At 49.9% G+C, this 10,251-nt stretch overlaps 1 protein-coding gene across 1 annotated transcript; it reads right to left on the bottom strand.

Annotated features, from left to right (window-relative positions):
* Window positions 1-1,604: 1,604 nt before the first annotated feature.
* Window positions 1,605-8,088, bottom strand: CD8B (CD8 subunit beta). The gene is made up of 5 exons (XM_009927725.2): window positions 7,787-8,088; window positions 4,636-4,986; window positions 2,706-2,801; window positions 2,177-2,266; window positions 1,605-2,059 (listed from the first exon to the last, which is right to left on the bottom strand). The coding sequence occupies exons 1-5, from the start codon at window positions 7,830-7,832 to the stop codon at window positions 2,019-2,021; spliced, it is 624 nt and encodes a 207-aa protein (XP_009926027.2). The 5' UTR covers window positions 7,833-8,088; the 3' UTR covers window positions 1,605-2,018.
* Window positions 8,089-10,251: the final 2,163 nt, after the last annotated feature.

Here is a 10,251-nt window from a genome sequence, read left to right on the forward strand (position 1 = left end):
ACCTGGCGCTGGCTGCTTGGCCGTGGGAGGCCAGATCCTGTGCTGGCTGAGAGGTGAAGCAGGGATGGACATTAAGGTCAGGATGCCTCAAGCGTGGGAAAGTGAGCTGGGATTTCAAAAGCAGCTGGAGGCAGAGGGAAAACCCCCTGGTTTTGAAAGAATAAACCTTTGCCCATGGGAAGTTTCAAAGGGGTTTCCCGATAGCTGTCCTGTAAAAATACATATAATAAAAATAACCTGCTCCTGGGGCGAAGATCTGCACACCGAGTCCTTGCAGGGTAGAAAAATGGTGGGTTTAGTTCATTTGAGCTTTCCCAGAGGCTAAAATATGCTGCTGGTATGATGTGTCGAAGGCAGAGATGCTTGGGGACCACCCCTGCAGCATCCCTGGTGGGATGGGGTCTGGGATCGCCTGAGTGCCTGCGTGAGCATCACAGCCCGGGACGGCCAGCTCGGCGTGCACCACTGCTGGCTTTATTACTGTGTCATTTAGGGGAAACATCCATCTCAAGGAGTGCCCGTGGCCTGCTTTCAGACCAAGCCCTCTAGAAAAATTTATATTAAAGTGGAGAGCGGCAGCTCCCTGGGGCTGGGAGGGGAGGGAGGGTAAGGCCAGAGGGATGCTGCTGTGCGACTGCGATGCTTTACAGCCACACAAGCTCTTCCCACGCCTGCGTTTGCCCAGGATCTTGGGACTTTGGAGCCACGCGAGTCCTTAGCTTGTGGGCAGCTGTAAGGACACACACAATGTGCAGTACAGGACATCCCCGCTGCTTCCCCAGCAGTAAAAATAGCTGGGGGAAGGAGGTATCTGGGCCACCTTCCCCTTGCACTCACTGCAGGTGATACAGCCTTCCCCTGGTGCCCATGTTGGAGCAGAGATGTGGGGCTGGGGATGCATCCGAGAGCGAGCATCCACAGTCTGCGCTCAGCAAGGTGCCGAATTTCCAGCCCCACATCAGCCTTGCAGCCCCGGGGCAGCGGCTGAGCCTTGTTAACATCCCTGGGGAGACCTGCCCTGCTTCTGGCATCGCTCAGGGCTCAGCACCCCCAGGTGTCAATCAGGGCCAGCGCATCACTCGGGGCTCAGCACACGTGAGCGTCGCTTAAGGGCTCAGCACCCACGGGCATCGCTCGGGGCTCAGCACCCACAGGCATCGCTCGGGGCAATTCTCGCCGGCTGTGCCGCGCTGCTGGGCTCAGCACCAGCCCCCCGCCACCGTTCTTTGCTCTCAGGAGCGGTGCTGGCCTTCAGGCTGAGCCAGGTGTTTGGCCTTGGGTACATCGCTTTGTCTGGCTTTCCTCTCCCACTCTTGGCTGTTTGCAATCTCCTGCTATCTGTCTCCCGGGAGAAGATACCCTCCCAGACCTGCTATCCACAGAGCTGTTTTTCTGCTTTAACTCTTGCTTGGGCAGAGGCCGTGGCTCCTTGCTCGCCACGCAGCCATGTCCCACATCGAGCGCAGCCACAAGACACCAGCCTGCAGAGCAAAACACTCAATATTTCTAACCAACATGCCTGTACAGAGCCTTTACAAGCTGCACAGTGACCTGCCCCTGCTGTCTGCCGGTTGGTCTCAAAGTGTTCGTTAGCAAAGTCTGATCAACCAGCGTTAGCAGGAGCAAACGAAAAGCACCCGTGAGCTGTGCCATGGGTGAACAGAGAGGAGAGACAAGAAGATCCCAGAGCATCTTTCCAGACCATCTGAATTCCTTTGGTACACCAGCCCCGGTGCCCCTGGTGCAGAGCCAGCCGTGGTGTTTGCCCTGCTCAGCACCCTTTGAGAAATGCTCAGCACGCTGCAGAATCTGGCCCGGTCCTTTTGCCAGCCATTGGATCACGGAAAAATATTAAAGTCGTGGTCTGTCACAGGAAAGAAATGTCTGTCTTGCAGTGCAAGCCCACGTCCGTCCCATGCAATGTCCTTCCTGGGTCACATCCAGGCAGGGCTCAGCATCGTGCGGGGGGGGTCCGTAGCTTCTCCCTGCCTGCTCGAGACGGGGGGAGCCAGCGGGATTTACTGCCTGTGGATGCGAAGCCACAGCCTCCTCCGCAGACCTGGGGAGAGATGGTGTCCATCAGCCCCGGGACCTCCTCCTAGGTCCCCGTCCTGCTCCCGGGCTGTCCCGGGGCCTGACCCCTCTCATGGTCCCCCAGGGCTGGCAGCATGCTTACGGTGGAGGCGGTGGGCGGTGGGGACCAGGCTCAGCAGGAGGACCAGGACGCTGGTGGCCAGGGGGACCCAGACCAGGGGGCTGCAGGCACCTGGAAAGCAGGAGGAGACATGGTGTGGATGCTCAGCACCCAGCATCATCCTGCTCTGGCAGCTTTAGGGGATGGAGTGTGGGGTGGGAAAGGGAGAAAAGCAAGGCAGGTCCTTAGAGGAAGGGTGGAGGACATGACTATCGCTCTGGGGTATCCCTTGGAAGATGCATGACACCTGAAGGCATTGCAGGGAACTTAGCTATGAGTCACGATAACCTAAATGGAAATATATTCTGGCTCCTAAACCCTTGTATATCCCAGGGAACCACTCCTAAAGGCAGAGGTCAGCTCCATCCAGAGCACTGGCTCTAGGTGGACCCAGATGCCCACCCTGCAGGGTCACGTTGTGGTTGCCCCCACCCCAGGACAAACTCCAGCTGAACCCTGGGGACCCCAGAAACTCTGCAAACCCCTTTTGCAAGCCCACCCGGTGCCGTACCTTTCTTGTCAGCACCTTTGCTTTTGGTTATGCACCGCACGGGCTTTTTGGAGAGTGGTGCCTGAGTGGTCTTTGGAGGCAGAGGCAGAACATCAACTGGTGGATAAAGAGGAGAAGAGGATGGTCAATATGGCACCGAGTGCAGTGGAGATCTCAAACAGCAGGCAAGAAGGGCTGGAAATTTTGGCTTTTAAAATGAGCCCCATCCAGCGACCCCTGCAAGGGGCTGGGTTATCTGGAGGGGCTGGGAGCTTGACCTGATCCTCTTGGTGGCCACAGAAGTTGCCAACAGCTTGTAAAAGTGTTAATAAAGCAATGTACTAGGCAAACAAGGCCAGAAGGCTAAGGCAGAGAAAAAGGAAACTTCTTTGAGCTACATTTACTGCCAGGCACCATCTCATCAGCGTTGCACAAAATCACAGGTAGCAGGAGATTTCAGTAGCACTGGAAGGTTTTAAAGGATCCCTGGATCTTTTCCATATTCAGATTGCTCTAATCTTTGCTCAAAATTGGATTTTTTTTTTTTTTTTTCTGATAAAATAAGGGCAGGATTTATTATGGTGTATCTAAATTACAATGGAGTACATACATCTCTGTAAAGTTGGTCAGGAAAATATCCCACTAATGTCGTCAAATAGCTGTACACCTGACCACTCGAACTCCACTTATTCAAAACTTTGGGTGATTGAAAACTATTTTTTTTCTGCTTCTATCCGGGACTGAAATTCCTACGGAAACCACCGTTCTTTTACATGGAAAGATGAGACATCAGGTGACTGGGATTTATCTGGACAACTTCTCCCTTACTTTATAATAAACTTAAAGAAAAGGAACTTAAAAGACAATTTGTTTTATCATGTGTACTAAATGAAAAAAAGAAAATACCCAGCAAGGCCTGAGTAATCTCAAAACACCTGTTGGCGTTTAGTTTTAAATTGGACTGTCCTTGATCATGCTGAATTTCAACCCTGTTTTTCATCCTTTGCTTTGCACATAGATATGTGCCCAGTTGATAAAAACCAGTTCTCATTTATCTCAAACCAGCTTTTCTTTGAGCCAGCAAGAAATCAAAAGGAATTTCTCAGCCAGCTCAAGGTGAAGGGCTTATTTGCGAAAAAAAACCCCAAACCAAAACCAGAAAGGTTGGGACACAGGAGATGCTTTAGAGCCAGCAGCCATAGCTGCATCTTGGTTAAATAAGTTATTTGTTTCCCTAAAAGTCTGCAAAAGAAGAGCTGAATCTTACTTCAAACGCATTGGTTTTTCTATACCACCTCCTGCTTGGTGGTCAAGGGGAAAATGCTGCTGTCTGACCCAGGGTCTGTAAAGCATCATTCCCCCAATGCCACCCACAGATCACTCTGATTTCTGGCTGGAGCTCCCCAGTGATGGTCGGTTGTGAGCTTTGAGGAATAAACCCCAATTCAATCCTTTATGTGAAGGACAGGCCTGAAACCTGCAGTCAGATCCACCCCAGCGATGCGAGGGGTGATGTCCTCTGTCCTTGATACTGCTCTTGCCACTTGGAGGAAAGGTAAGGGAAAACCGGGAGCTGAGCAGGGCACACATCCAGCCTCTCATCCAAAGTACTAGAGGGGATGAAGAAAATGCAGGGCATGGCAATACTGGGGGCTGAGCATCTTCCCATGGAAATCCTAAGATGCTAGGACCAACGCAGTGCTCAAGGCATGACCACAGCAGAGCAATTGCTGGTGGCAAAAGGACTGTCACATGCAGCTGACCTAAAATGTAGCTATTTTCTGTATTTTCTGCCTCATCTGGTCTCATAGGTCTCTTCAGAAAAACCCCAGAGCCCTAACCCTGCACCTCAAAATTGCAAAGGGTCTTCCAACATGCATCACCCCTCACCCTGGGGACCTCATCACAGCCTGCCGGTGGCACATTTTGGAGCCCCAGGGGTGATGCTTACCCACACTGAGCTGCGTTCCACTGCCCAGGAGGAGCTGGGAGGACTGGGAGATGGAGCAGTAATAGGTGCCGTTGTCCGAGGCATGGAGGTTACTGATGTGCAGGCTGTAAGAGCTGCGGGAACTTGCCCCAGGGACACTAAACTTGGCCTTACTGATGTTTGCGCCGTATACAGCTTTGCCAAATGGGTTGGAAAATACCAAGAACTCGAAATTTTGCTTCTCCTGGCTCCAGCGGTACCAGTACACCCCAGCATGCTCTGTCTTCAGCTCACAGAGGATTTCTGTTTTATTGTTAGTCTGGGCTAAAATACGGCGTGGAGTCTTGGATAAAAGTAGATTTGTAGAGAAACCTAAGAAAAAGACATAAATACAGAGTTATTATTTTCTTTTCATTGATGTTCTTCCATGCTAAGTACAGATTTTCTTTGTGGAATTAATAAGGTCAAGTAGTCACAGAGCAGGGGATCATACAAGCAAGAAACGGGAGCATCTTTATCAGGAACCTCAACCCATAGTCCCTCAGAGGCCTTTTTGGGTTGCCCAGCTATTTTTTGGTCAAGCCTAGTTATACAGGTAGATTTTTGCCCCATAAACACTCATCTAGGGAGGAGGCTCAGTGGCAGGGAGAGAGATGGAGGGATGATTTTGATGGTGTCCCCGGGGCTGTATGCCCAGGGAAGGGCATCCCCACCTGCTCCTGCAGATGTCCCTCTCCCACCCTCCCTTTTCTCTCTCATTTTTCAGAGAGGCTTCACCTCGCTTTCAACAGATTTTTTTTGAGCCTCTAAACTTATTTGCCAGATTTTTGTTCTAACAGAAGCAACACTGACAAACTTCACATGGCATCTCAGATACAGAAAAAGACCAAAAAACATGCAAAACATCTCAAAATGAGCCAGTTTGATATTAGTTTTCAGACGACATTAGTTTTGTATGAATTTTGAGACCTGGGAAGGAAAGGGAGTGAGGCGCAGCGGTGGGGTTGAAAGCTTCCGTTTGGCATCGCATCGCTGTGTTTGGGCTTTGCAGCTTTTGTAGAAATTGTCTATCTGAATCATGTTTGGCCCAGGCAGATGTAAGCGGTGTCTGTGAGCGAGGATGTGTCCTTGTGAAAAGAGTAACAGGTGACTCGTGATCCTTTCTGTTTGGCAAACAGTCCTACAAAGCTGCAGATAACCCGAGACCGAGTGAAAAACGGCCCTGTGGAGATAAGGATGCTCTCGCTTCCCCCGTCTCTTTCCCAGGCGTGTTTTAAAGCTGTGCGAAAAGCTCAACAAAACACATTTTTTGGCTTTTCAAACCTTAAAATGTCCCTATTCCTTCAAAATCCCAAAGCTGCTTACCGTAGTTGTTGCAAACAGCCTCGTGCCTCCCTGCAAACCCAGTGGTGCGGGAATGGGTTTGCATGACCACAAAGACACCTGAAGCCATCCTTGTTGGCCCATGGCCCTGATGTCCCCCATGTCCCTGATGGGGACAGGCAGAGGAGAGGGCTCTGGTGACTGACACAGGTCCAGACCCTTCCTCTGTCCCTGCACCGATGACCCCATCGGCTGCCGACACGCTGCAGAGACGAGCAGGCTTCAGCCCTAATATTGCAATGCCGAAATTCAGGCATTGGCACAGCAGCCGCAGCATTTCACCACATCCTCTGGTGCTGTGACAATATAAATGACTCCTTGTTATTAAAATACAAATTTCCAGGTTTTGGAGTGCAATCCTCTCAAACTTCGCTCTGGCAAACACCTGTGTGGGTTTTTTTTTAGGGGATGAATGTGTGTGGCCATGGGCATCGTGGCTTCAGGGTCTCCTTGGCTGCCCTGAGGTCTGGCTCCGCTGGGCAACTTAACGCCCCAAGGAGAACCTTTTCCTCGAGCTGTGGGAGAGATTATTAGATGAATCAGAATGGATGAGAAGGGATCCTGGGAAATGCTCAGCTCTGAGCCAGTGGTCAAGCTCCAGTGGGGTGAGCTGGGATGGAGCCAGAGCAGAAAAATCTCATCCTCTACCACACCTTCATCCCCCAAAACCTCCCTGTGCCCTTCCCCAGTGTATATTCTCACGGAGGAACATGGAGAATCAGGGTCGGATGGGTTTGTTTCCACGTGCTTGCCAGACCAGCCTGCAGCAGCTCAAAAACAGTCTCTTTCCCCTTTGCATGTGCAGAGCAAACTCTAAATTATTGGGGTTTTCTCAGCGGGGACTCCTCTGTACAGATCTATAGGATAGTACTACCTGTATAGAGGTGTCGATAAAGCGCCTTGGGCTGTTTGCTGCCAGACAGGCCATGTTATGCCGTGGCTGGATGACCATCACAGGACACGAACAAAACACCCTGCAGTCTTGGCAGCCTCTAGTGAGGATGCTGAGCAGCTGTGGACCCGCTTTGGGCATTGTCCCAGGGGACCAACTTGAGCTGCCACCCTAATATATACATTTAATGGGTGTTTCAAGCTCTCAACTTTTTCCACCTAAGAACCGATGGCACAATTTGTCCTGTAAAGCGTAATTCTACCACCTTGCCGTGACATCAACTGTATATATTCAGTCCAGACCTCCTGCAACCTGTCTGCAATAAGTTGAAGGCAGTATGGTTTTATAACACACTGATTCCAGCTGTGGCCCTTGGGAAACATTCAGTCCTTGGATAGATTTAGAAGAAAATTTGATGGGATGTTTACTGTCTTCATGTTACACAGGCAGCGTAGAGAGGTGCTACTTTAACTTCTCCATCAGCAGCTTCCCACAGTCCGTCTGCACTAAAAGAGTGCAGTAAAAACAAACTCTGCAGTGTCTATACCATTATAAATGGCACTATAAACAGAATAGAATAGAGTAGAGAGTAGAATAGAATAGAATAGAATAGAATAGAATAGAATATTTCAGTTGGAAGGGACCTACAACGATCATCTAGTCCAACTGCCTGACCACTTCAGGGCTGACCAAAAGCTAAAGCACAGTATTGATGACATTGTCCAAAATTATGGGTTGAAAGGTAGTATTATCCTGTAGCTCTATACTATGCCTGTATATTTAAACTTCCATCATCCAGATGCTGTGCAATGAATCCCACATGCTGGAGTGGGCTGGAGAAGAGGCTCCAGTGTGATTTTAGCTGCCCTCAACCCTTAAGAGACGTGTCCCTCTTACCTGGGATCTGCAGGCAGATGCAGAGATGGAGCCACAGCCGGGCCATGGCGGTGGAGCCAACAACGGAGGGGTTTTGTGCCAGTTCCCCCTTTCCACACACAGTCACCTCTTGGTTGTGGGGCTAGCTTCACCCCAGGAGGTTCTCGTCCGTCTTGGTACAGATGTCTCGCCGATGGCTGCCAAAAAGCGTCTGCCGCGGCAGCACCCGGAGCCTCAGCCCCGCAGCTGCTTCTGTGCTGAGCACCCGAACCAGGTGTGCGCCAGGGCGGCAGCCCCACGCGCTTCTCCAGCACTGCACGAGATCCCCTGAAATCCCCTTTAGGAAGAAAAAAATGAAAGCTCATTGATTTTGAATTATGATTTCTTCATATTTCATCACCTAGCTTTTTTCCGCCTTCTTTTAATCTAGTCCCATGCAATTAAAAAATGACAAATGTAGGAGCTTGGCATTAAAAATAAAAGCAGGAAAGGATGAATTTTGGCTGGTTTCTCCTCTGATGAAATAAAAATGCATTCAAAATAAGGAAAAGATGCAATGTGAGCCGTGGGGTTGTTTTCTTCAGCAGAACCTTTAGCAGGAGGTGTTTTTCTCCAGGCCTGGAAAATGCTGAACGCCAAACTAGCTCACCATAAAGCAGAGGCGTGAGGCATCACAGAAAACTTTGAAGCCAAGAGCAAGAAACCTCAAACAAATTTAGTGGCTGAAAACCCACAAAAATAAGGAAATTCTGGTGGGGCTCCCCACCTTGCAGCGGGCGCTGCTTTGGTAGCTGTGACCGTGCCTGGCTCATATGCAGAAATATTTAAATGATAGACAAAATATCAGAGGGGCTTTGAAATGTCTTTGGGAGGAAGAGGTTTGAAGGACTCGGGGTTTAGGATTGAAAGAGTGAAATACGTGATGTGAAATTACAGGGGTGAACTGATGTCAGCAGCCTTCAGTATTTCCATGTTTGGGAAAAAAAATTACATTATTTATTATTTTTATTTATTCACTGCCCCCTTGACTGCCAAATGGGGTTTGGTTTTCTTTCATGCCCTACTTGTGCAGATACTCATGGTCCTTACAAAGTCTCAGCATCTCCCGGGGGCTGGCTCCCTGGTGAGGGGGGGGTTTCCTGGGGGGGGTCTCACGTGGGGGCACTGAGAAACCTCCCCTGGGGTTTGAGTTGGCGGACGAATCGGAAAAACGATTTTGCATCTCATGCAGTGCAATTTTTTGGTCCATTTTGCACCAGATTTTTCCATGCTGCTCTAACACATCCCCTCCGCATTTCTGCTTAAAATAATTTCCTGCTCAAAGCAGGTTGCTAACCACTAAAAGCCTTGCAACGAAGGGCTCCGCTGCTAAAATTTAGGGTCGGCTGAATCGCTCCTTAACTCTTTGCTGGCAGGAGAAAGTAATTTCAGTGCTTTCAAATGCATTTCAGTGCTTTCAAGGGCTCGTTTTCAGAGCTGAGCCCCCGGTTTCTCCCCTCCTTACCTCCTGCTTGCCTTTCCCCTCGCTCCCACATTGGGACCCCTCCAGAACTGGGTGTAGGCACCTCTTTTTGGGGGGAGGAGGGGTGTGGGTTTGCTTAATATGAGAAATGCCACTGCAAGCGAATTTTCCCTTTATCCCCGTGGTGAAGTCGGTGAGCTGAGCTCGATGTCCCTGAGTGCTGCAATGGCTGCATCCCCCTTTTCTCACTGCTGCTGTCACCTGGAGCATCTTCTGGCCTCCTGGCCAAGACCAAAGTGCTCCCAGAGGTGGCTTCTGTCACCATTGCAACCTTGGACATAGGGTATGTTACACTAGGTGACACTGGGTTGTCTAAGCAGGTATTTTGGCTTGGGAGGATTCCCCAGGCCATTATCACAGCTTTAGGGATGCTTGCCTGCAGTGCTTTTACCTATAGGGTGTCTCCTATGGAAAGAAAAAGGAATATTTGCAATGTAAAAGCATAGTGTGTGTGCTGGAAGAGGGATTCATTTTCAATTTTTTTTTTTAAGCTGCTGTTTATATGCCGTTGAGCTATTTACTGGCAGCCAAGCTGTTCTCAGGACTGGATGGTGCTCCTACAAGAAAACATTTTGGAGATGGAATGCCTTTGTCTGGCAGCATATCGCCGACAAAAATAAAAGCACTGTGGGAATGTGCAGGCGAGCAGGTGCTGTTTATAACATCCCCACATTGTTTGGGGCTGCTGTTCTGGGAAGAAAATAGGGGAGGAAAAAACGGTGTTAGTTGAACTATCTGTTAATACAAGCAAGATCTGTTGGTGACCTTGCTGGGGTACAGAGGCTCCTCATCACGAGTGTTTGGCTCACAGCTGGGGCAAGATTTGGGAGACTGCTGAATTTTAGTGTATTAGTGTTATTTGGTTGCTCAATTTCTAGGGGGAATTTATTCTTTTTCTAAAAAGAAAGACAACCATCCCGGTCCCCAGCCCAGCCACCTCCCTGCCCCATCTTGGTGCTCTCCC

This window comes from Haliaeetus albicilla, chromosome 1, assembly GCF_947461875.1.
Source record: "Haliaeetus albicilla chromosome 1, bHalAlb1.1, whole genome shotgun sequence".
In the NCBI taxonomy this organism is placed as follows: Eukaryota; Metazoa; Chordata; class Aves; order Accipitriformes; family Accipitridae; genus Haliaeetus; species Haliaeetus albicilla.